This window comes from Dipodomys ordii, unplaced genomic scaffold (assembly GCF_000151885.1).
Source record: "Dipodomys ordii isolate 6190 unplaced genomic scaffold, Dord_2.0 Scaffold25, whole genome shotgun sequence".
Classification (NCBI taxonomy): Eukaryota; Metazoa; Chordata; class Mammalia; order Rodentia; family Heteromyidae; genus Dipodomys; species Dipodomys ordii.
The window spans coordinates 16,846,943-16,874,693 of NW_012267241.1; the positions used below are offsets into that span (position 1 = coordinate 16,846,943).

The following is a 27,751-nucleotide window of genomic DNA, read 5'->3' on the forward strand; positions in this document are numbered from 1 at the left end:
ACATACACATACACACAAAAACACAGGGGTGTTTTAACAACAGTGATAAGGTCTTGAGGTGAAATTGCTTGGCTTGTTTAAGGAACAGTATGAAGGTTATTATGGCTGACACAATGAAGGTAAAGAGGTGGTATGGACAAGTGGTAGACACTTTCATAGGATCTTGTAATAACTTTGGCTTTTACTGTGAAGTTGGAAGCTGCTGGAGGATGTTGAGTAGAAAATGAACTGATATATTTCTATCAGCTTGTTCTGACCACTCTGGAAAGTACAATGCAAAGGAGCATGGATTAAAGCGGGAAGTTGATCTAGAGGCTACTCTAGAAAAATTTGTTTTATTTGATTAAGAATACTCTTAAGAGGTTTTGTTATACATAATATTGAATTTTATTCAGTGCCTTTTCTTTATTGATGCTTTGATAATTTGGTGTATTAAATTTCCAAAAGTTTAATGGGTTTGTACCCTTAAGTGCTAAAATGTATTGTCTTTTTTGCAAGTCTGAATTTTATTTGCTAACATTTTGTTTAGCATTTTTCTGTCTGTGTTCGTCAGAACATGGCCTGTAATTTTCCTTCTTATATCTTTGCCAGGGTTTGGTAGCCTTGTAAAGAATCAGAAATTGGCCTTTATTATGTGAAATATTTATGTAAAGTATTATTATTTATATCAGATATTGCTTATTCCTTAATGGCTTAGAAGAAAAGACAGAGTAGCTATCTATGTTAAAGTGATTTTTTTTTTTCAGGGATTTTTTTCAGATTTTATATTTTTTGTGTCGGTCTCTGTAAGCTATACATTTCAAATTGTCCATTTCACCTAAATGATCAAATACACTGCTAAGGTTTGTTTTTAAATATTGTCTTTAATATCTCTTAGATATTTATTGATTGCTTCTCCCCTTTTAATTTCTCTGAAATTGAAATACTCTTTTTTTTCTTGATTATTCTTCCTCTAGAGGTTGTCAGTTCTTAATGTTTTTAAAGAATAGTCTCTGAATATTTGGCAATTTGCATAGTTGATTTTCAACTTGCCAGGTTTTTCATTTTTTGTTTTGTGGTGCTAGGGATCAAATTCAGAGCCTTTCAACCCATGTTAGACAAGTATTCTCCTTCTGAACGACTTCTAAGCCCTGTTTATTTAGTGCTGATACTGGGGCTTGAACTAAGGGCTTCACACTTTTGCTTGGCTTTTTTGCTAAGAGCGGGCATTCTACCACTTCAGCCATACCTCCACTTCTCCTCCTTTTCTTAAATATGCATTTTAAAATATAAATTGCCCCTTAAGTATAGAGTACAGTGCATCTCACATTTTTTTGTTATTATTTGAGATAAGTCTTGCCATGTAGTCCTGCCTGCCCTGGAACTCATGATTTTCTTGCCTTAGCCTCTCACTCAACCTGTCCCAAATTTTGATTTTGCATTTTCATATTTAGCTAACTGATATCCATTGTGGTTGCCTCTGTCACATGATTTTCTATTACAAATTTACAGTTTAATATAAGTTCAGACAACAAATTCCGTAAGATTTCAATTTTTTGGTGTTTGTTGATTTGCTTTTTAGTCTTTTGAATTACTAAGAGAAGTTACATTAAGATCTTAAATTTACTGTTAATTAATTCTATCAACTTTTGCTTTACAAATCTTTGTAAGATGTATACAAATTTATATTTGTTAACAATTCTAACCATGCAAAATATGGGGGATGCTGCACATTTTGTGGTTTGGACAATTTAATATAGACTACTGTTATGTAGTAGTATACAAATACAGATAAACTATGCCCTCTAGTTTAGATTAGTTTTCTTATAATGGATTATAGTTACAGATTTTTAAAATCTACTCTTTCAATCTTTGTTACTTAATTGGAATGATTGGTTTGTTTACATTTATTGTAGAATGTGATAGAGGGTTTGAATTTTAACAGCTAGATATTTATTTTCTATTTATTACTTTCTTGCCTTTCATTTAGTTAATCAAACCTGTTTTACAGTTTTTATTAGATTTTAGCTAAACACTTGTTCTTTTTGTTGGTTGGTCGTGGGGCTTGAATACTGGGCCTGTGCCTTGTCCCTGAGCTCTTCAGCTAAAGGCAAATGCTCTACCAACTTGAACCACAGGGCCACTTTGAGTTTTCTGGTGGTTATTTGGAGATAAGAGTCTCATGGACTTTCCTGGCTCTGCTGGCTTTGAAAACGAGATTCTCAAACCTCAGCCTTCAGAGTAGTTAGGATTATAGGCATGAGCCACTGGCACTGGCTTCTTGTTTTTTGTTTTGTTTTGTGGTATTTGCGTTTGAATGCAGGCCTTGTGTTTGCTAAATAGGTGCTCTACTGTAGCCATTCCAGAGGCTAGAATGTTGGTTATTTACAAGATAGGGTCTCAACTTTATGCCTGAGCCTCCCTGGATTATAATCTTCCTATTTGTACTTCCTGTTGTCACTGGGATGACAGGCACATACTATTTCCTGCAGTTTCTGAGCTTCTGTAGCTCAGGAAGACAGGCTAACACCCATCTGCCCAGCCATTGATTGAGATGGAGTCGTCTGAACTTTTATGCCTGGGTTGGCTTGGAGCTGTGATTCCCTGGACTCTGATAGGATTAGAGGTTTGAATAACCACTCCTGGCTTAGCCGTACGTTTTGAATATATGTGTATATTGCTTTGGAAAGTACCATATTTGCTCTTGGTTTATTTGTTTCTTGCATACATTTGTACTTTGTAATACTTGTTAAAAATGCAAGAACCTTAGCATTTTACTTTATATAATTTGCTGTGTTTCTGTTGATTTCTTAATTTCAGTAGCTGTATTTCTAGTGCTGGAATTTATATGATTCCTTTGTAAAAATTCTAGGACTTTACTGAAATTCTATCTTTTTCTGTTTTCTATTTTGTTGTTTTTGTTTTGTTTTTCCTCCTTAAAAATATCAAGCTCGTTTAAAGTCTGACAATCCCCAGATTTCAATGGGTTATGTTTCTTAAATTTCTCTTGGTTGGTGGTTCATCCTTTGCATTTTGAAAAAAAATGAGTTATTCTTATATTTTATATTTCTATACTTAACTGCTATTTTATTGTATACTTTTTGTTTCTGAGGATATATATAACCATGAGCCTTTAGGCCCAAGGTTGTTTTTATTTTGTTTTTCAAATAAAATCTTGATCTGACTTTGTCCAAGTTCTCCTAATGCTGTTTTTCTGTTTGTTCCTGTCCTGCAGCTTAAATTCAGGGCCTGGGCACTGTCTCTGAGCCTGTTTGTATTCAAGGCTAGCACTCTTACCACTTTAACCACAGTGTTACTTCTGCCTTTTCTAAGTACTTTATTGGAGATAAGAGTCTCATGGGCTTTTTTTTGCCTAGGCTGGCTTCAAACTATGAGCCTCAGATCTCAGCCTCATGAGTAGCTAGTATTACAGGTGTGAGCCACCCAGCTAGTTTGCTTTCTGTCTTTTTCCTTTTCCCCCTTTTGTGCTGTCACTTGGCTTTTTCACTCTAGGCTGGTGCTCTACTACTTGAGTCACAGCTCCCACTTCTGGCCTTTTGGTAGTTAAACAGTCTCATGGCCTTTGATGCCATGCTGGCTTTGAACTTAATCCTTGGATCTCAGTCCCCTAGAGTAGATAGGATTACAAGTATGTGTCACCAGCAGTTGGCTCTGATGCTGTTTTCAAGGATTTTCTCCTCTTTGTTCTTCCTCTCTGGGATTTTTTTTTTGTTTAGTTTTCTGCTGTTAGCCAAGAACTCTCAACTGCCCCTTTCTACTTCGGTTCTCTTACCTCTCACACACCAAACTAAAGGAAAATGCCAAGGTAATTGTGAAGCTTATCTAACATTCTTCCTTTCTGAGTATATCCCTTCTTGTTTTCCTTGTTCAGGTTGCTCTTCAGTTCCTTCAGACATTTTGTTGCATTGTGTGAGGTTTTTTTTTTGTCTTTTTAGGAAAGTGTTAATTTGATCCACATTCCTTTTTTTTTTGGTAGTTTTGTCAGTTGATTTACAAAAAAATTTAGCATGACATGTAAAGGAAGGGGGAGAGGGAGAAGATTTAAAAGTAAGATGTATGATAGTTGATTTTTGATTTTTGTGTGTGTGTGAAAACTGAATCAAATTATAAAGTGTTCAAAGATAAAGAATTTAAGAAAGCTGGGCACTGGTGGCTCATACCTGTAATCCTAGCTACTTAGGAGGTTGAGATCTGAGGATGGTTCAAAGCAAGCTTGGGCAGGAAAAGTCAGTGACACACTTAGCTCTAATAAACCACTAGAAAACCGGAAGTGGCGCTGTGGCTCAAGTGGTAGAGTGCTCGCCTTGAGCTTAAGAGCGCAGCAGGGACAGTGCCTAAGCCCAGCATTCAAGCCCTATGACCGACAAAAAAAAAAAAGAATTTAAGAGAACTGAAGAGAGAAATGCTCAATATAAGATGAAATATCTAGATTTAGTAGTGAAAAAAATGTAAAGTCTAGAGTATCTAGAGTAGCACATGGTTATTGCCGTTACTGTTAGTGATTCATTGAATATTTCCATGTTCCATTGTTCTAAAAAATAATGTATATTAACTGTACTAGAGAGAATTGTGTCTACAAAGTCTGCAAAGGCCATCAAAAAAGATGGGAGGAAATTACTGGACTGGACCTTATGTTCAGATCATGGAGAAGCAGAGAAAGACAACAGAAATAGATTTGTAAAGAATGATGTCTTCCTGCAGACTTAAAAATGAGAGGTTGGAAAGAAACTAACCATTCGCTTTCTCTACTGAAAGATCCCACAGAAGGGAGCCAGGTGTTGCAGACCATTTTGTGTATCTTTTTTTTCCCTTTTCCCTTTTGTGAACTCTCAAGGTTAGTCAGTGGTTTTCTTCAAAATTTCATTAGGAAATTTGCCAAAGGCATCCTTTAGAGGCAGCTGTCTCTGTACCCTTGGAGGCCATCAGTAATGTTTCCAGTCTATAGCAGTAGTCGGCACAAAAATGTTAACTGAACTGTTGTCTTTGTGTTTTAAACATTCCTCTTTGCCATCACTTTCATACACACCCAAACAGTATAAAAGATTTAATATTGGAACTTTTATAATTAATAAAGAACAATAATTAATAAACAACAAAGAACAATAATTAACAACCATCGACACATTATACATCCTCAAGAAATAAATGAGAATTCTATGGGTATAGAATGTTAACATTTTATTCTCAGTGTTGAAATTAAAGTACATTTTAATTATGGTCTACTATTCAAAGGTGCTCAGATGCTAGATTTTCATTAACCATTTTGTGTGAAGGAATAGGGGGTATTAAATATGATGTTAATAATTCTATCATTAAAATTCATTAGAAGAAATTGAAATGCATTTGTTTTGTTTCTTTCCAGTTTAATAATATAGGCAACTGTTACTCCATATGCATCTTTAATATTTTAGTCTGACTGTTTCTCTTGTTTTACTGAACTGTCTCCTTTCAGCCACCCACACAGAATATGCCTATGGGTCCTGGAGGAATGAATCAGAGTGGCCCTCCCCCACCTCCACGCTCTCACAACATGCCTTCAGATGGAATGGTAGGTGGGGGTCCTCCTGCACCACACATGCAGAACCAGATGAACGGCCAGATGCCTGGTAAGTTTTTCTCCTCTAAGACATTAACACCAGAGTTGCTTAGCAACTGAAACGACATGGGGGCTCAAGGGATACTAGATTGTTGATGACAAAACTGCTTTGAATGCCCCCGAGTACAAGCTCTCTTAGAGTTTGTTAGCTACAGAGCTACGTGACCTGTATTCAGTGTTTATCAGGCTGCCCTTGGGCTTTGATGTAGCTGACACACAGCATTCCTCTGATGAACAGAACTGGCTAAATTTAGTCTGTCTGAAACTATGTAGTACAGTTGGCTTTTGGGGGAAAAAACCCATTGTGCTGGGACTTAAGAATTAAAATCTGTTTATAAAAAGCTACATTTCCCCCAGTTTTTATTTATTGAAAAATTTATTGATCTCAGAACAGTAATGTCAGAAGAAACACACAGGGAAAGAGACAAAGTAGGCTCTGGCATGCTGCTTAATTTCGTATTTTGTCATTGGTATTATTGAAGCTGAAACTAGATTTCCATGAGTACATATGTTTATAGCAAAACATAAATATGTAAGTTGACTTTAAGCAAAATTAGAAGCTAAAAGTAATGTAAGTTTTTTTAAATATATTGAGCCATTCTGTTTATTTGTTTTAACTTTTAGGCCATTGGTTGCTTATTTTGTTAGCTTTTGCTGTTTTTGTAATAAAAGCAATTCATAGCCATAAGTCTTAGCAGAATATTCTCTACCTTTATGAGAATATTTTTAAAGACAAAGGTTATTTATTTATTGTTGTACCTGTCCTGGGACTTGAACTCAGTGCCTGGAACTCAGGCACTGTCCTTGAGCTTTTGTGCTCAAGGTTCTACCACTTGAGCCACAGCTCTACTTCCAGCTTTTTTTGGTAGCTAATTGGGCAGGAGATGGGAAGGGATGGGAAAGGGAAACAAAGAAATGTACTCATTATCTTGCCCATGTAATTGTAACCCCTCGGTACGGTATTTTCACAATTAAAAAAAAAAAAGCTTGATAGGTTTAGAGCATTGCTTTGTGAGTGATCTTGCAGGAGGTGAATGGTGTTTCACAGGCTCTCTTCTATGTTCTATAGAGGTTTCCAACATTGATGACCTCACATAGTATGGAGTTAGAATAAAGATAAAACTAGTTTGTATTTGGCAGTTTGGTTATCCACATTTAACTCACTGGGACACATTGCTCTTAGAATTGGAAGAACAGTGCTAGTGGATGTTGTCATATAAGAGCAGAACTAGTTAGGAGTTCTGTAACTTTTTACAAAGAGTACTTCCTTTGATTAGAATTTTGAATTCACATTTAATGTAATGTTGAAACCTAAGACCAAGGAAGTATTGGAGAAACATATAGTTATAGTTAGCCTGATGGTTTTTTGTGTGTGTGTGTGTGTGTAAAGTGTTTTGGAATAGTTATGCTTTTCATAAGCTAGAGATTACCAACCATTTGTGGCCTTGATTGTCCAGAATATTCTTTAGAGTTTCTGAAACAATAGTTAGGAGACTCTTAACAATGGATATAAGAGAAATTGAAAGACCTGTAACAGTGTATTCTTTAGTCTTTCCTTATATCACTTAGCCATCTTTTTTTGGTGTGTAAATTTGCATATGGGATCTTAATTTCCTTTTCCAGTCTTACTGTTTTGTTCTATATTTTAAGTTGCAAAGCTATTGATGCTGGCAAAATAACCTCAGTAACCTCAAAATAACCTTGATATTGGCAAAATAACCTCAATCATAGTTCCTGATTAATACTGATTACAAAAAAAAACAAAACACAAAGCACTAGAAAATACATAGCTATGGAACCCAAATAAAAGGTATCAAAAGGTATATAGCACTTAACCTTTGTAAACATTTAGCTCTGGAGAGGCATAGGTTAGCTCCAAAACAGCTTGGTCTCTGAAAAAAAAAAATTCTTTCCTTTAAAATTTATTCTTTTTAAATAAACCCAAGTAGTAGCACACATTAAAAAGTTGTATGTATGTACTTTTTCTTTTCTCATAAATATTTATCTTTGAACCCATCATTCTGTTCAGTGTGTAAAGAGCTGCCACATTCTTTTTGGTTAATTTTTATGGATGTACGCTTGTTTACTTGAATAGTTCCCTTCTGGTGAAATAAAATTTGTTTCTAGTATTTTCATAGTACAAGTTGTGGCTCTATGGATATGACTATAAAATATATGTACAGTGACATACATACGTTTTTATATCCATCCATACATGCACTCTAAAACTCATATCTATAAAGAAACATTCCTAGAATGGAAATTGTTGGGTGTGTACATAAAAATATCTGCTAATGGTCACAAATTACTCTAAAAATAGTGCTGACTTATATTTGCATCCTTTGAACAGTGTATCAAAGTTATGTCTTTCTTCCTAATACAGTTGAATTAAAGCTTAATTTTTGAGGGCAAAGCATGGCCTTCCTAGCTACTTAAGAAACTGAAATGGAGATGATCACACTTCAAGGCCAACCCTGGCAAAAAGTGAGATCCCATTTTATAGTCATATCCGTAGAGCCACAACTTGTACTATCAAATTTTAGAAGCAAATTTTATTTCATCAGAAGGGAACTTTTCAAGTAAATGAGAGTACATCTATAGTTCGATACCCATTGTGAAAAATAGCTAAAAAACCAAAGGGTTGGGAGGCAGGCTGATGTGGTAGAGGGCTTGAGCTCAAACCCAAGTACCATGAAGCAAAAAAATTTAATTTTTTAGAATCTGAAAAGTGAGATTTGTGTCTTAAGAGTTGGCTTTTTTTTGTTGTTTTACATTATTTGTATATGAACTTGTATGTAGTTTTTTTTTGTTTTGGTTGTGGGGCCTGAACTCTGGGCCTGGACGCTGTCCCTCAGCTCTTCAGCTGTAGATTAGTGCTCTACCACTTGAGCCACAGTGCCACTTCTGGCTTTTTTTCTGCTTACGTGGTGCTGAGGAATTGAACCCAGGGCCTCATGCATGCAAGACAAGCACTCTACCACTGAGCCACCTTCCCAGCCCCATTTACTCATTCTTTTGTGTGGTAGGTCTTTTCTTTACATGTTCAGTCATTAGCTTGGTTTGTGGTCAATCACATTTTTCCAGTTTATTTTTTGATTATTAGGAATTTTAAAAAATAATTTTCAGGGCTGGGAAGGTGGCTTGCCTTGCATGCATGACACCCTGGGTTTGATTCGTCAGCACCACATAAGCAGAAAAAAAAGCTGGAAGTGGCACTGTGGCTCAAGTGGTAGAGTGCTAGCCTTGAGCTGAAGAGCTGAGGGACAGTGCCCAAGCCCAGAGTTCAGACCTCATGACTGACCAAAAAATATGTTTTTTCATTTTTTTCTTTTATGTAGGAAGACTTAAGAAATGATAAATCAATCATATTTTAAATGCTTCTAGTACTGTAGCATGGTTAAATTGGCTGTGCCCTTCTAAGAAATTTTAAGTTCACACACACACAGAATTCATTGTAATGAAAGGAATGAGGTAATGATCCATCTCTTTTTTTCCAGTTGGCAACCCAGTTAACAGTACTGGTTACCAAATTAGTTTTCTGTTGCCCATTGATGCTTAGTATTTACTATATATATATAGAGAGAGGTTGGGGTGGGAGGGAGGAGAGGTGGAGCTGGGAGTATAGGTATCTTTTAGACTTCTGATTCATTGGTCTGTTAGTTAATCTATGTAGCTCTTACTACACACTTCTGATTACTCCAGCTTTATGTTTTACTGCATACAAAACTAGTTTCTTCATTGTCCTTTTTCAGAATATTGTTGGCTTCTGAAAAAATCACTGTTTTAATCTCTAAAATGGTCACACTAAAAACATCCACTTTCCAGTGTTTTCTTTCACTGTGTAAACCATTTACTCTTTGATGTTGATTATGTAATAAAATTGTTTTTTTATTGTACTACTTTTTTGTGGTACTGGGATTGAACTCAGGACCTCACACTTTCTAGGCTGTCACTCTACCAGTTGAGCTATTTATTCCATCTTTTTATAATTATTACAGTAGTGGGGGAAAGTGCTTCTTTAGGTACTTGAGTGTATGTAAATCTATCTCTTTAATTTTGATTCTCATCATTTTTCTTCAAAGGGCCTAACCACATGCCTATGCAGGGACCTGGACCCAATCAACTGAATATGACAAACAGTTCCATGAATATGCCTTCAAGTAGCCATGGATCCATGGGAGGTTACAACCATTCTGTGCCATCATCACAGAGCATGCCGGTGCAGAATCAGATGACAATGAGTCAAGGGCAGCCAATGGGCAACTATGGCCCCAGACCAAATATGAATATGCAACCAAACCAAGGTAACTAGCATGATGTCCTTCTTGACTAGAGTGTTGTATTCACCTTTCTGGGGAAAGGAAGAAGGTTTGAGGTCTTGACTTTGTGTAGTTCAGGGTGGCTTAAAACTCTTGATCCTCTTGTCTTGACTAGCATCCCAGGTGCTATAACAGACATAAATCATTGTGCCTAGCTCTGTTAGCCTTTGGAGGCAAAATGATGAAAGTAAGTTTGAAGTGAGCAATATACATATATTCATGCCTTTAAAAGAGCAACATTGAGTTGGAAGCTAGTTTAAATCTATTTATGCTTAGAAATTAAATTGCTCAGTTTGCCTTCTTTTTTTCTCTCTCTTTCTTTCTGTTTTGAGACCTATGTCTCACTATTTATCCCAGGCTGACTTGGAACTCCTAATTTTCTAGCTTTACCTTCCCAAGTGTTGGGATTGTATGTGTGTTTCTTCATGCCTTGTCTTAATTTGGCTTTTTAAGCTTATTTATTGTCTTTTAGGTAATTTATTTGTTATTGAATTGCTTTTAGAGTTAATTAGTGAATAGCAAACATTGTTTGTTTGTTTGTTTTTTTTGTCAGTCGTGGGGCTTGAACTCTGGGCCTGGGCGCTGTCCCTCAGCTCTTCAGCTCAAGGCAAGCGCTCTACCACTTGAGCTACAGCGCCACTTCCGGTTTTCTGGTGGTTTATTGGGGATAGGAGTCTCACAGTCTCTCCTTCCCTGGCTGGCTTTGAACCTCGATCCTCAGATCTCAGCCTCCTGAGTAGATAGGATTACAGGTGTGAGCCACCACCAGCGCTCAGCGCAAACATTGTTTTGAAGTAGAAGATTGATAAAATACTAATTTTTGTTTTGGTAAATACCATTGTCATCCTAAGGTACATTTTATTTACTAAGAGTAGATAGTCATTTCTGACTTTCTTTTGACTTATGAATGTGTTTTTGATGCTGAAAGGTAGTTGTGAGATGCTCTGCCGTATTAAAATGTCCAGTGGAGATGCTGTTGTTCTTAGAGTTATGTATGTCCATTCAATCTATTACCAATATCAGAGAATAAAGTTGTACTAAAATATCTATGAAGAATAATTAAGAACTAGTAAGTGGTGCTCTGTTCTTCTGATTGCATGTTAAACTATTTGGCATATTGCCGACTTAAAGCTATTTCACTTACAAGGAGGAGGCTACAATGCTTGATAAGAAATGTACTCACTGTCTTGCCCATGTAATTGTAACCCCTCTGTACAGTATTTTCACAATAAAAAATTAAAAAAAATATTCCTGTAACCCATGGTTAACATAAAAAAAAGCTATTTCACTTACAAATGTGGCGAGGTTAAGAATATAAGATAGAATGAACTATATATTAGAATTTTAATTATTTATATGGATGTCTTTTAGTGAGATATACTGAAACATGGAGATGATAAACTTATCAGTCATTACAACTTTACAAAACTGGTGCTTGTTTCATATTTTTTTCCCAACATTTACTGCTCCCAAAGGAGTGTTTTCTTTGACTGGATTACTTAAAAGTTTACAACAGTGGTTAGATCAGAGAGTGTTCAGATGTGTCTGAGAAAGCAAGAAAATTGTTAATGACTCACACAGCAACTACTGTGTGAGAGATGGCATACTTCTCAGAAAGTTATAGTTAAGAAAAGGTAAGGTGTATACAGAACTGGATGTTGCTAGTTTAATGCAAAATTGCAAAATCTGAAGAAAATAATTAGTAGCGCTGTTCATGTAGAAGAAAATTACTGTTTTGTAGATTTGAGGTATTCAGAGGGAATTTTTCTTTCTAAACTTAGGCCAGAGAATACTGTGTGAATTGAAGAGTATCCTTGAGATTTATTTTATTCATAATTAATAATCTTCATTTTACCCAATTTGTTGCATGGATCAGTAGTTACTCCATTTTATATATATATTACTAAGTAGTATTCTATGTTAGGGCTTTACTAGTTTGTTTAACCATAATGTTTTGTTGCTTACTTTTTTTTTTCAGTGTTGGAATTTTGGACACAGGGCCTCATACCCACTATGTGTGTTCTACTGCTTGAGCTATGTCCCCTTTTTGCTTTTGTTCATAGAGTCTTGCACTTTTTGCCAAAGCCAGCCTCGAATTGCAGTCTCCCTCTCTGCACTTATTTTGTAACTAGGATTATACGTGAAAACCATCGTGCTTGTTTGTTCTTTGAGATAGAGTCTCACCATCTTTATTCGCTGGTTGGCTTCAAAGTACAAACTTTCTGTCTCTGCCTCCCAACTTTTTGGATTTTACAAATAAAGGTGTTATGGATAGCCATACACATACCCATTTTTTTAAAAGCTGGACATAATTTTTAATTTTTCTGGATATATACCCAGGTGTGTAATTAGTAGGTGCTATTGTAGGTAAATGTTTTGCGAACTGCATTTGAACAAATATCTCAAGTCATGCTTACTTATAGTTCATTCCTTCAGAATTTTCCTGGGCAAGATAAGCTCTTTTGGATAATTTGTCAGCTTCCAAACTAGTTCATTTAGTAGACAGAGCTAAATTTTCTAATTTAATTGTCTCCATGGCTGTCTGCTTGTATAAGATAGGATTGTTCACAACAGATTGTCACTTGTGTCACATTAATCTGGAGCTAGCCGGGCGCTGGTGGCTCACGCCTGTAATCCTAGCTACTCAGGAGGCTGAGATCTGAGGATCGCGGTTCAAAGCCAGCCCGGGCAGGAGAGACCGTGAGACTCCTATCTCCAATAAACCACCAGAAAACCGGAAGTGGCGCTGTAGCTCAAGTGGTGGAGCGCTGGCCTTGAGCTGAAGAGCGAAGGAAAACACCCAGGCCAAGAGTTCAAGCCCCACGACCGACAAAAAAAAACAAACAAAAAACAAAAAACATTAATCTGGAGCTTTAGAAGTTTATTAAACAACAGATGCTTTCCAGTGACCTTATTTTTGAGTTATTACTACATAGTATAATACTACATATGGTATTATATATGTAGTGTTATATATAGCAATATATAATAATGAGAAATTAAGAGGAGTTACTTACCTAAGCAATGCTACTATATATTTTATTTTGCTATGTTTATTAGCCATATCACATTTGTTTTCTATTTCTGACTAGGAAGTAAGATGCATAATCTGGTTCCTACACTAGTCTTTTAAGATGCTTATGGATTAAAATTATGCCCTTAAAAATCCAGGATGTTTCTTGACACAGCACCTTTGATGTTTTTGAGTAGATTATCAGTTGTGGTGGTGACTGTCCAGTGCATTATGGAATGTTTAGTGCATTTTTCTCCTTTACCCACTAGGTGGCAATAGTCCTCCCAACCAAAAAGGTCTAGATTTTGCTAAATGTCCTTGGGGGAACATCACTTAGGTTGAGAACCACAACTTAAAACAAACGGTTAATATGATTAGATACCTTAAAAGCTGTTCTCTATGACTAAACAAATGATAACAAGCCTTATTGATAGTTATGCTTTTATTCCATTTAAGACTCACAAGAATTTCTCAGAAATATGCTATAAAAAGTTTGTATCTTTGTGAGCTGTTTTTTCTACTAGCTAAAATTTTTCATGATTTCTGTTTCATTGGTAACTTACTAATTCAGCTAAGTTTGTGCTTAGTTGCAGTGATTTTCTGAGCTGAGATAATGCTCTTTTTTGTGTTTTTGGTTTTTTTTTTTTTGGTCATTTGGGTCCTGTTTTGTCTTTGATATTCCATCCAAACATTGAACTCTGAACTATTATTTATGTGGACAGATGTAAAATTTAGTTATGTAAAGAGTCCTTTTTATTTTATATAGGCAGTACATAAACTGATTTTTCTGGAATTTGGGGATTTTTTTTTCTCTTGAAAATAAGCCATTTGTATTACCTTCAAATGGGAAGTATAAATCGATTAGAGATTGAGTGGTTAAATAACAACTAGTAATGAATGATGAAATAAGAATTAAGGTAGTTAACTACCCTTGCAGTTTCCTTGTCTTAATTTTCATTATAAGGTAGATTGAAGGAATAGTTTTGTTTGTTTTTTTGTGGTGCAGTGGTTGAGATACATTATGCAGAACTGTTTCCATGAGGGATAATGACATGGGAGAAGTATGATGTGACATGAAAGGCACATAGTGGCAAAGAAATGTGGCCTTGTGAATTCTCCCCACTCTGTAGCTGTGCAGCTTTGAACAGGAGCATTTTTCAGCATTAAATGTCTGGATTGTAAAATGAACTTGATAACACTGCCTGGTTGATAAGATTTAGGAATGATAAACAATGCTTGTAAAGCTGTAGCCTAGTACTTGGCTTGTAATAAGTGGTCATTAGATATTAGCTATCATTTTTAAACTATATTACTTAAAGATAATTCTTAGATTATTGTTATAATTCAGGGAGTTTCTTTTTTTTTTCCTTCGGTTGTGGGGCTTGAACTATGGGCTTAGGTGCTGCCCCTGCGCTCTTCAGCTCACGGTGAGCGCTCTACCACTTCTGGTTTTCTAGTGGTTTATTGGAGAGAAGAGTCTCACAGACTTTTCCTGCCCAGGCTGGCTTTGAACTGCAATTCTCAGATCTCAGCCTCCTGAGTAGCTAGGATTATAGGCGTGAGCCACTGACGCCCGGCTCGGGGAGTTTTTAATATACTGTTTTGCATCTGAAGCTGTATCTGTGTCACTTGAAATTACATCATTCATACTTGTTCACAGATGAAGGAGCATGGTATCCATAAGCTCCTCTTTTTGTCTGTCTAATCATAACTCACCTGACAGGGAGTAGGGCCTGGCACATCTGTTTGTCACTGTGGCTCCTAGCCTACGGTTTGCTATGTAACTACTACAGTTTTATTCCTGACTTCACTTTGTTAGAAAATCCTTCTTTTCGACTACTAATTTAAGTTTAAACTAAGTATTAACTTTCACATTGAAATAAGGGATTCCAGAAATATGAAATACACTAATTTAAGAATGGTTTACCTGTTTGAGATAAGGCATTATTACTATAGAGTAATAAAATATAAATCTTAAAATGAAGTAAGTGTGGTGATGGTGAGTATTTGTTTTGTCTCCTTTCAAGATACTTGCAAAAATATATATTCTAAGTAGTTAAGGCATTGTAAAACCTGTGTGTGTGTGTGTGTGTGTGTGTGTGTGTGTGTATATCTTCACAATTCATAGGGTATCTAACATCAAAATAATTTATGTATAAGGACTATCTCTTACCCATAGTAATGTATGATGTCATATTATTTATAGACAATGTTTGTTTCTAATACATTCCTTTTGTAACCCTACTTGACTCTGTACATGTTGGTAGATTTTGGGGATGCATTTTGAGATTTGGCACTGTATTCTATTGTTGTCTCAAAAGGTAGTGCTCACACATTGCCAGTGTAGTGTATTTTCTAATCAGTGAGAAAGTAATATACAGCCAGAATTGAAGTTATAACTTTTATCTTCAATGGATAATGTTTAAGTAAACCATGGAAATTGCTTTGTTTCAGTTATGCTAGCTTGTTCGATTCTCTTTGGTTTTAGACTGGATCCTGACTGATTTGGGGTCCTCAGAGGGAGGGAAGTGATGGAGAATAAAAGAAGAGTAGATGGTAATTGAGCTATTTGGGATCAGAACTGCTGACAGTCCCCAAAGATAAAGCACAAATGGCATGGTCCTTCTGTCTAGGGCCTAAACTAGAAATACTTTTCTCATAGAGTAATATTTAGAATTTTGTTGTGTATCTTTTTGTCCCCTTCTCCCTGGCTGTTAAGGTTTTCATTTTTAATTTGGTTCATGTACCTAGAGTGTGCTTTAGTGGTATTACTGCCTTTAGTTAAGGCAAGAGTTCTTTAGTAGTGCTAGAGAATAAAGAAAAGGTAATATATTAACATATTAAAATTATGGATGTTTGTGTTCAATACTATATATGTATGTAAAATATTAAAATTGTGAGTTTAATTAAACTCCTTAGGTTTTTAGAACTTTTTAATGACAGACTTTGCTTTTGAGGTGTGGACTTTGGGTTATCTTATTTTTTGAGGAAAGCCTCGTAGCACAGGCATATGCTGTGAAATCAAGCTGAGGGTTTGTCTTCTTCCAACTGATATCTATTAGTTGTATAATCTTCATCTTGGGATTCCTTGCCTAAAAACCTAAAGTTGAAATTCTTCCTCTGATAGTGGAATTTTTAAGTAAGATGAAACCTGGCAGCATAAGTATACATTTATCATTCTCTTCACTCTGAGGCTCCTTGTGCCTGCTGTTAAGAATGTTTTTCCTTATTGCGAGAAAAGCCCCAGTATAACTTTTTTTGTCAGTCGTGGGGCTTGAACTCTGGGCTTGGACGCTGTCCACTATTTGAGCCACAGCACCATTTCTGGTTTTCTAGTGGTTTATTGGAGATAAGAGTCTCATAGACTTTTCCTGCCTGGGCTGGCTTGAACCCCAATCCTCAGATCTCAGCCTCCTGAGTAGCTAGGATTACAGGCGTGAGCCACTGGCATCTGGCTCCCTGTGTAACTTTTGAAAAAAAATTATTTATGATAACCAAATTTGAAAGAAGGAATAAAAGAGTTGGAAAAGAAATACAACAGAAGTTGAGTAGGTAGATAAAATAACCCTGAAAAAGAAATTCTTCACATAAAATAATTTTTTACCTTGGAAAGGAGCTGAGCTCTTCCTGCTTACATTAATATAAAGAGGTGAGATGATTGCTTGATTTTTTTTTTTTTTTTTGCCGGTCATGGAGCCTGAACTCTGGGTCTGGGCGCTGTCCCTCAGCTCTTCAGCTCAAGGCTAGCACAGCGCCACTTCCGGCTTTTTCTGCTTATGTGGTGCTGAGGAATCAAACCCAGGGCCTCATGCTTGCAAGGCATGCACTCTACCGCTGAGCTACCTTCCCAGCCCCTTGATTTTGTTTTTAATTCTCTCTTTCTTTTTCTCTTTCTCTCCCTCCCTATCTCTTCCTCCCCTCTCCCTCCCTCCCTTTATTTTATTGTGGGTCTTGAATTCCGGTCCTAGGTGCTGTCCCTGAGCCTCTTTGTGTTCAAGGCTGGTGCTCTGCCCTTGAGCCACAGCACCACTTCCATGTTTTTGAGTGGTTAATTGGAGATAAAAGTCTGGGGTGGGGGGTTTCTGCCCAGGCTGGCTTTGAACTGTGATCCTCCATATCAGCTTCCTGGGTAGCTAGGATTACAGGCATGAGCCACCAGTGCATGGCTTAACTATTTCTTTAAATAATTAAACAATGGGCTTTTGGTCCACCTAAGTAATTTGCCTGTAAAATTTTTCTAGGCTCCCTAATCTTTGCTTTTTTTGCATTCATCTGAAAATCTCTCCACGTTTGTAAAGGAGGACTACACAGCTAGGTCAGCAGGAGTCAGCAATGACTCCTGCTCATTTTTGAGAAAGAAATGTATATAATGTTTGAAAAGTGAGGTCCCTACACCATAAAGCCCAGTGAGCCTTCAAGGAACTGCTTATACTGTGAAGCTAGTATTGATTGTTTTATATGATGTAATTTCACTGTTCTTGATACTTTAGCAATGGTAATTTAACAATACCACCCTGGTGTTACTCTGGAAATTGTGCAGTTCTAATTCTGAACTTATAGCTTATGCAGTCCTTTGCCCTGGTGTTTTGAGGTGGGAGTGGAGTGGAAATGAGGCAGCAAGACAGAGTTTAATAAATTAAGATGTATTTTAGCTTTTTGATTTCAAGAAACCTTTTTGGTTTATAAAACTTATAAGAGATTTGGAAGAGGGAAAGAAGACTTCAATTTTTTGTGCAATTAAAATTTATGATATTGTACTACTTATGAGATTGCACTGATCTGATTGTAAATATATAAATATGTTTATAATATATATTGTATATATAATATATAAATATAAATATAAAGCAGTTTCCCTAGTTTCACATTATTGAATAAGGCTATTGAGTGTAGAATACAACAGAAATCCAGAAGTTTAGTTTCTTTATTTCTTTTCTTTGGCTTGGCTGTGTAACTTGTAAAATTTACTTTGATTGTCTTTTGGGCAGGTAGCTGAAGGGTAATTAGTTTGGTGTTTTGTTTTGAGAAAACATTTATCTATGTAGGTAAATATTACATAGTACATCAAAAATATATTCATGGTTGGGTTTTTTGGTTTTTGTGTGTTTTTTTTAAAGTATTTGACCAAGATAAGGATTCAAATGTTTTTTATTATGATTGTTTCTAACATATTTTATAAGATGATTTCTTTGTTGCTTCATATGCCCCTCCACCACGGCATAATCCCTATTTTTACTGTATTTGATGTTGGTATACTTTGTAGAGGAGAAGGGAAAAAAAACCAATTGTTTAAATAGGGATACAAGGAGACCCATTGCAACAAGGGGTGGGAAGGGAAAACAAAGGAGGAGGTAACAATGCTTGATAAGAAATGCACTCATTATCTTGCCCATGTAATTGTAAACCCTCTGTATAGTATTTTCACAATTAAAAAAAGTATTTGTACAAAGGGGTTTCAATTCCACGTGTCAATTTACGATTACAAAATTGGTCATTGGGGCTGGGAAGATGGCTCAGTGGTAGAGTGCTTGCCTTGCATGAGTGAGACCCTGGGTTCGATTCCTCAGCACCACATAAGCAAAAAGAAAAAAGCCGGAAGTGGCCCTATGGCTCAAGTGGTAGAGCGCTAGCTTTGAGCTGAAGAGCTGAGGGACAGTGCCCAGGCCCAGAGTTCAGGCCCCACGACCGGACCAAAAGAAAAAAAAAATTGGTCATTGTCAGTCCTTTCCTCATTCTCCCTCTAACTCCCCCCCCCCCCACCCAGCTCCACCTATCCTGTCAATTTTCCTAGTTCCATTTTTACAAATATACATTGAATATTTTGATCATATTCTTTCACTCTTCCTCTTTCCATTTGTCAACCCTTTTAACAAAACAAAAACCTAGAATACTCTTCTAATAGATTTCAGGTCAGCTACCATACACTGGTTTTTTTTATTTGTTAACAGATTATTTTAGACTTGTGGTCTTTGTTTTAAGACTTAATTTGAAGTGAGTTTGTATGATTAATTATATATTTTGTGTTTTAAATTATGAGAAAACCTTGTATTTCTCTTAAAATACTGAAATACCATGCCACAAACTTATCTGCACAATGCTATATCTATTTTTAGGTCCAATGATGCATCAGCAGCCTCCTTCTCAGCAGTACAATATGCCACAGGGAGGAGGGCAGCATTACCAAGGACAGCAGCCACCCATGGGAATGATGGGTCAGGTTAACCAAGGCAATCACATGATGGGTCAGAGACAGATTCCTCCCTATAGACCACCTCAACAGGGTAAGAGTCCACGGGGAAAATTTCCTGCTTCGTGTATATAATGGTATTTGAAAAGCTTTAAATTCTAATGAACTTTTTATCTAAGCAAAACTAGGATTTATTTTGTTTTTTTGATTCTTCTTTCTCTCCTACTCCCCCTCTCAAAAAAATAAGAAAAGATTGCATGTATTGTAGTTGTAAAGAGTCATGAAATAGATAAAGAACTTCCTGATATGGCTTGTTTTTATCTGTTATTTTCTAGGAAAAAGTGGCTTCAAAGTAAAAAACAAAAAAAGGAAATTAATTTTCTACCAGGTTGAGCCTCTTGTTTTAGAAATTCATGTCGTTTCTGAGTTAGTATTGTTTGCTATTACATGTATGGTCTTAACATTTATTTTAGTTAGTGTGTGAGAAACTGCATGTATGGTGGTTTTATGTGTGTATATATGTGTGTGATGAATAATTTAAAGTTTCAGAAATGCCAAGGCTTTAGAGGAGAATCTGTAGCTGAGAAATAAGCTCTCATAACGTCCGTTTAGAAACAAACCATTGATAACATAGAGAACAGATTATTTACATCTTGACTGGTTGTGGTTTTTCAGGCCCACCACAGCAGTACTCAGGCCAGGAAGACTATTATGGGGACCAATACAGTCATGGTGGACAAGGTCCTCCAGAAGGCATGAACCAGCAGTATTACCCTGATGGTAATCTCTCCTAATACTACCCTTCCCATTTTCTACCTCTACCCCGTATTAATTTAGAAAGTGAATCACAACACTTTAGTGAGGATGGAGAAACTCTTAATTTGTTTCTTCTACATTTAGAAACACTTATCTAAATAATACCATTAGTTGATAATATATTTCATAGTATATTTTATGTAGCTATTCCATTAGTACCATCAGCAATCAGTCTGTCTTTGGAATCCTTTTTTATGTGAAATGTGATCCTTTTTACATTTGGGATTATTTATTTGAACCAAAGCAAATATTACTGATTGATTTCATTTTTTAATGTTTTATGGAGATAGTCACCTACTGTAAAGTTCACCCATTGATTTACTTTTTTTGTATTGTGTGGGTATACAGAGATTATATTTCTTGAATTTTTTTCCCCAAGTTTTATCATTTTTATGTTGCATCCTTCTCAGAGAACTATTATCTATATACATTAGTACTTACAGTTGAGAACGTGAAGGAAGACAAATTGTATACATTATGTAGCTATATATACAATAAGCAAGGCATTTGGGAAGTAGATTTTTAGTTATTTAATATAGTAGCTTTGTTTTCTCTCAAATGGGAAGGTAGATTGTGAGTAACTGATAGTTGAAGAAGTATTGTACTTTAAGAGAATCTGAATAGTAAGAATCTAAGTATGTGTAGGTTTTTCCCTGTACAGTTCTTTCAGTTTTTTGTTTGAAAATACTATGTTGAAGAAAAGTTACCCAAACTTAGAAAATGGGAAAAAACTAACAGGTATGCAAAGATTTGCCAAAAGGTTTATTGTTTAGTAAGCTCTTATCATGATTTTAATCTAAATTATGCAACAAAGAAACTAAGAGACTTATTAAAGCTAGTGGCTTAGGAATCATTGACTAGAAGTTAATGGAAGCCAGCAACAAGATAAATTTGGTGTGTTTGAGAAATCATTTCACCTGTCCTATTTCTCTAGCACATAAAGCATAATAGAGTATGTGGGTGCTTAGAAACACTTTTTAGTGAAGAAACTGACTATATAGGCAGAGCAAATACCTGTTGTATTTTGCATACAATAAATGTTTACTAGTGAGAGTATAATTCTGGCCAGAATGATATAACATTGTTTGATCTCAGACTTTTTTGCCTTAAATTATTCAGGATATGTTTTCTTTTTTCTTCTTTAGACAAAGTATTAACATGTTTTTAATTTAGCAATACCTAGTAAGCTGATAGTAGACTATAAGTATTTTGAAAAAGTTGAAACCTATGTGATTACAGTGTATATATTAAGAAATGTTAAATGTTATTTCGCTTAACTTAAAAAAATATATTTTAAGTAATTGGAGTGAATTTGACCTTTGTTCTGAAATGTGAAATTTGTCTTGTTACAGATGTGATTTTTCTATTCAAATTAGATATTATTTTGTAAATGCAAAACTTTAAAGTTATTACAGTTTGTTTTGTAATTTTTTAATTTTTTTATTCAAATAGTATCATTTTTACATAGATATATAAATTCCTGATATATAAATACAATGTTCTGTTTATATCAACAATTTTTTCTTAATAACCTTGGACTTTTTGCTCTAGATTTTTATGCTAATAAATGCATGGATGAGGAGTTGGCAAACTTCGTAAAGGGCCCGGTAGTACCTGTAGTCTTCTTCTCAACTAATGAACTCTATTATAGAGTAAGCTGTAGACAGTACTTTAAAAATCGGTATGACTGACTGTATGCTAACGAAGCTATAAACATGGCTAAAGACTACAGACCATACCTTGCCAACTTTTGATGTACATATATTGATGGAGTTGTTTGGGAATATTCAAATACTAGGGCACTAAATACATTTATTTGCAACTGCATTCCTTTGTCCCTAATTAAGAATTCTTGTAAAACTTAGGTTTTATAGCAATTTGAAAGGTTTTTCTTACATTGAAACTTAGAAGAATGAGGACAGATCTAACTACCTTATGGATGAAGAATATTATGTCATAAAACTAAAAGTGTACTCATCAGTCAACACAATATTATTTTTGGGAAAGTGTATAGTTTATGGTATTCTATAAATATTTTCTAAGGACTTCTAAAATGACAACATATTCTTTTGCATCTGAAAGTACTTTGAGTTACTTATCCTTTATGTAAGAAATATTAGAGTGAAAAATTTGTGTCAGTTTTTTTCAGGGGAAAAAAATTTGCAGTCCTCTTTTATATTTTGCTTTGATTTTAGCATATGCTGTGGAATTGGAGACCAGGAAAACAGGTGTTTCACAAAATATGATAATTACTTCATTCTAATTTATTTACATGTGAAAGACTTAAATGCTTTCATTCTTGTTTTTTAAATAGAAGATAATTTTTTTTCTCCTCAATGGGGATAGTTAAGAGAATAAGTGTAATATTTTTAAAACTGCCTTTTGCTCTTAAAAAATTTGCACGTTATTTCTATGAAAACAATCACATTGGTAAACAGTTAATGCAATCAAACTTATTTTTATGTATTTCCATTTTCTTTTTTTCAGTTTTATCTGAAAGTTTAAATATTTTAGGGTTTTCACTCAGTGGCCATTAACGTTTCTTCCTGTCTCTTGTCGAATTGATGTAGGTCATAATGATTACGGTTATCAGCAACCGTCGTATCCTGAACAAGGCTACGATAGGCCTTATGAGGATTCCTCACAACATTACTACGAAGGAGGTATCTATATACCTTCACACACACACACATATATATCCCCTTCTACAGGAATGACAGTTCTTGCCTAAGACAATTTCTACCCAATCAGAGCTCTTGTAGAGTACTAGTTGCTGGTTGTCTTGAAAGTCCAAAACAATCACAATAATTTCCTTACAAATATTTAAAATGTATAACCATGACTTGCCATTTCTAACAATAATAAAAAGACTAAAACATTTAAAAATAAGTTTTTTCCTTAGTGGACATTTTCTATTTGAACACAGATCCACCAATCCAATTTTTTCCTCTTTGTGTGTTTACATATGTATAATTTTACATATAAGTACAGTGCCTTTAGGAAACAGCTTGCTGATCTTGTGTAGCTAGTGTGTGCTCTTGTAGCTGTCTTTAATTTTGTCTTTTTTATTTTATTTAGCATAGTCATGATCTTATGACTGTGATGTTCCAGTAAATGTAATGCTCGTATGGCAGAGACGCTGAAAATGCTGCAGTTCAACCTTGCACAATTGGCTTTAACTGCAGTTTGTTTGGCCGAAATCCTTCTGTTTGGTTTGAGTTTTTTCTTTGTTTTGTTAACTTTTAAAAATCAATATGGCATTTCATTTTGTTCTTGTGTTGTTGGCTGTGCATCTTAGAGGGAAAAAAAAGTTAATTAAGCATACTTCTCAGTGGTTCTTTTCCCCCCAATCTTCTCCATTTATCCTGTAGGAAATTCACAATATGGCCAGCAACAAGATGCTTACCAAGGACCACCTCCGCAACAAGGATACCCACCCCAGCAGCAGCAGTATCCTGGGCAGCAGGGTTACCCAGGACAACAACAGGGCTATGGTAATAGTATGTTTTAGCTGTCTACCAAAGAAGTCCTGATTACTGTTTAGGAATGTGGAAATAAATATTTGACATCTGTTTTATAAGTTTTTGGAATGTAATAGTGTCACACAGTTTAGTATTAGAATATTTGTTTAAAATAGTGTTTTTAGATAAGCTAGTGATCCATTTACAAAGAACCACAAACAAGAGATGCTTTACTGACCAAAGGTAAGGTGTACAGTCATTTAGGTAAGAAAAAATGTATTCTCAAACATACTTGATATTCATGACCAGCCTAGCTTTGTATGTGCTTAAAAACTGATGACTGGGTGATTATTCAGCATATGTTTATAATTTGGTTAGGGAATTTGTTTCTAAAAACAAATGGTTGTTACTACAAAAAATATTTAGTACAAATGAAATGAGATATATTAAAATGCGTAAGGAAGATTTTTGTCACTGGCTAAAAAAATTCACAGATGTGTATTTGTAAATACTGCTTATAGCATGTACAAGTCCTTAATCACCTAGCACTAATCAGAAAAAAAGTATCTACCTAGAAATTTCATTATATATACTTCTTTATTTATTAGAATGGGAGGAAAGAATGAGGGCCTGTTATTTCCCTCTTAAGTTTTAGGCTACTATCACCATTTTAGATACAGGAAAATAAGGTTCAAATGCTGTAGAAGTAGGAACCATTTCTTGGTTAATTTGGTTCCTTTTCACAGGAGTAATGTCTTATTCTTTTTTGTTATTGATTTTCTTCTATTACTATGACCACCTCTTTCTACCTATGAAAATAAAAACCCAAGATGAGACTGGCCATTTCTTACCATTCAATATGAACATTGAAACTTGGAGATATTGAAAATCAGATCCTAAAGAGGGGGTGTGTTCCCTGATTGACTTTAGAAATAGTCCAAGGGGTTATCATTTTCATAAAGGAAATTTCCTGTCCTTACCAAATGATATTTTCCTTTCATGACTAATTAGCATTTGTACTTTGAGTAAATACAACATTCTGATTTTTGTGAATTTATGTGAAAACAGATGTATCTAAATAGTAACTTGGTTAACTTAAAAAAATAGTTAAAGCTGCTTTACAGTAAGTACATCAGGAATTCTCATGGAAAAATTCCCATTTTGCTTATTCATAGGCTCCAATTGAGACTACAGAATTAAGAATTTTATTAAATAATCAGTGATGGAATTTATTTGTGATTGAATTTTTTTGTTCTCTTTTTCTACTTTTCTATACAATCACTTGTTTTTATGTGAGGTTTTGAATGGCTGCAGAGGAAAGCATTGAAGTTCCAAAGCCTTGAGCTTAGGCCTTAGAGCACTTTTTTTTACAATAGATAATTGTGCTGTTTGTGAAACAGATATATTTGTTTCACATATGAAACTAAACTCTCACGTCTCTAGAACTTGAAGGTGAGTGAAGGTGATTTTTCTTATAGTGTAACTTTTGCATCAAGCTTTTTCACATGCAACCTATGGCTTTTCAAGTCTTAATAGTTTTTAATATTAAAATACTGTGACAATAAGTTTGTTGATTCAAAGTATAGTCATATGGTCCTTGTGATTGTTTTGGAACTTACAAATGTAGGTTTAGAGTGATAGAACTAGAAATACTATTGGCCAAATTTTATTCAGAAATTATTTTACTGGGGGCTGGGAAGGTGGCTCAGTGGTAGAGCGCTTGCCTTGCATGCATGGCCTGGATTCAATTCCTCAGCACCACATAAGCAAAAAAAAAAAGCCGGAAGTGGCGCTGTGGCTCAAGTGGTAGAGCACTAGCCTTGAACTGAAGAGCTGAGGGACAGTGCCCAGGCCTAGAGTTCAGGCCCCACAACTGGACCCAAAAAAAAAAGAAATTATTTTAGTGTTCTTTAGATCTGCCTCTTGATTTCTTTTTTGCCTCTTGTTTTCACTGATTAATTCTTCAATAGACACATATAGGTTAATTTGGTATCATCATGGAGTTTACCTAGTTTGTAATTTCCTTCCATCTTTCTTGCACTGTTTTTGTGTGCTGTTATTAGGGCTTGAATTCTAGGCCTTGTGCTTTTGCTTGGCTTTCTGGCTCATAGCTTGTACTCCACTACTAAAGCCATACCTCATGTTCAGCTTTTTGCTGATTAATTTGCAATAAGAGTATCTTGGATTTGTCTTTTCCTGGGCTGCCTTTGAGCCTTGATTCTCAGTTTCACCTTCTGGAAAGCTAGGATAGGCAAGAGTCAATGATACCTTTTTTTTTTTTTGTTGTTGTTTGTTTGTTTTAATACATTTTGATGTATAAATTTAGAAATAACTAGGATTAACATAGTAGTAACCACAAATATTACCTTTTTAACAAATTATTCTTATTTGGTCTCAGTATGGAGCTTGAATTTGGAATTTGGCCCTTTCCTTTAGCCATTTCACTCAAGGTTAGTGCTCTACCACTTGAGCCAGAGTTCTACTTCTGGCTTTTTTTTTTTTTTTTTGCAGATAGTCTCATGAGTTTTCCTGCCTGATCAGGTCGTGAACCATGAACCTCAGATTCAGTCTCCTGAATAACTAAGATCACAGGCTTGAGCCATTGGCTTCCTGGCATTAATTCTTTTTGAACTCAAGGCTTTGAATATGCTAGGCAGCTGCTCTACCACTTGAGCCACACCCTCAGCCTCTTTTTTTGCTTTAGCTATTCCTTGGATAGACTCTTATATTTCTAACAAATTGGGCTTTATACTATGATCCTCCTATTTTTCCCCTGTACCTGAGATAGTAGGTACACACTACCATGCCTGGTTTGTTTTGGGATAGAAGTTTAGATTAGCCTTGAGCTAGTTTAATACCCTTTGTCATCTTCATAGACTGCTTCTATTTATTCCTGGGCTTTTGCTTATGCTTATTATCTTACAGGTCCTTCCCAGGGTGGTCCAGGTCCTCAGTATCCTACCTATCCACAGGGACAAGGTCAACAGTATGGGGGATACAGACCAACACAGCCTGGACCACCCCAGCCACCCCAGCAGAGGCCTTATGGGTATGACCAGGTAAGCTATATTAGACCGGCTGTAAAACTGCCACATTGTTTGTATACTGTTCCTTTTTGTTGTTGTTGTTTATTTCCCCTTCTCTCTTCACTAGCTTATACTTGAAAGCTCACATTTCCCTTCTCTTGTCTTTCCTTTTCTTTTTTGGGGGGAGTAATTGGTTTGGTTTTTGTTAGTTTTCTGTGATAGGATCATACTCTGTGGCTGTAGTTGACTGGTGGATGTGTGACCCTCCTCCCTAGTACTGAGATTAGTGACATGTACTGCACTACATCCAGTTCCCAACTCTTACTGTGTATTTGTTAACAAAAAATATATTACTACTTTTAATTGTCTTACTTAGAAAGCCAACACAGTTCAGTCATACTTACTCTTCTAAAACATACCTTGAAATAAGATACCAGCTTTGCCTCATGTTCGTTCATTTGTTCATTCATTTGGGCTATGTCTCTTACTCAGACATAATTTTCATAGGTATTTAAGAAATTTTCCAGCCGGATGCCGGTGGCTCACACCTGTAATCCTAGCTACCCAGGAGGCTGAGATCTGAGGATCATGGTTCAAAGCCAGCCTAGGCAGAAAAATTCGTGAGACTCTTAACTCCAATAAACCACTCAGAAAACCGGACATGGTGTTGTGGTGTTGTGGCTCAAGCGGTAGAGTGCTCTCCTTGAGCTGAAGAGCACAGGGATAGTGCCCAAGCCCCGCGTTCAAGCCCCAGGATCGACCAAAAAAAGAAATTTTCCTCATGTTTGTTGCTCAAGACTGCTCAAGACTTTGTCTCCACCTACTGAGATTTGGAGTCCATACCAGTGCTTTTATTGTTCCCCACTTCATTTCCACTTATTTTTCCTTTACATTTGTAATACCCTGTCTCTTTTAAATTCAAACTGTGTCTTCTCTGTTGCATCCTTCCATGAAGTCTACTACCTCAGATTTTTTCCCTTGTTATATTTTTTTCTCCTTTCAAATATTTTCAAATGTGTAGAAGTAAGTCTCATTCTTAGATAATATTCCATTGAATGCAGTTCATTACATGATTCAGACTCAATCTATACTCTATGCCATAGTCTTTGTATAATGGAAGTCATAATGCATTCCTTAAACAATGACTTAGTATGGAAGTGATTTTTTTTTGTAATATCTTTATATTGGCTTCAGGTTTGTCTAGTGAATTTCCAATGAGGACATTGTGATCTCCATTTAAGATACTTAGTGTATGGAACTGTCTTTAGCTTGAAACTAGGGCTCCCAGCCCAGTGTAGATGCTTTAATATGAGGAACAACATGCTGTAACTTA

The 27,751-nt window shown here is 35.6% G+C and overlaps 1 protein-coding gene across 2 annotated transcripts in view; it reads left to right on the top strand.

Annotated features, from left to right (window-relative positions):
* Positions 1-27,751, top strand: part of Ss18 (synovial sarcoma translocation, chromosome 18) — a 52,995-nt gene that overhangs the window by 12,840 nt on the left and 12,404 nt on the right. The window contains exons 4-10 of one of the 2 annotated variants that reach the window (XM_013014884.1): positions 5,453-5,606; positions 9,679-9,900; positions 19,042-19,209; positions 19,791-19,895; positions 22,502-22,594; positions 23,303-23,425; positions 26,318-26,451. In XM_013014884.1, coding sequence (XP_012870338.1) covers positions 5,453-5,606; positions 9,679-9,900; positions 19,042-19,209; positions 19,791-19,895; positions 22,502-22,594; positions 23,303-23,425; positions 26,318-26,451 — 999 coding nt within the window. The remainder of the gene's footprint in view (positions 1-5,452; positions 5,607-9,678; positions 9,901-19,041; positions 19,210-19,790; positions 19,896-22,501; positions 22,595-23,302; positions 23,426-26,317; positions 26,452-27,751) is intronic. The other variant, XM_013014885.1, reaches the window with a different exon arrangement.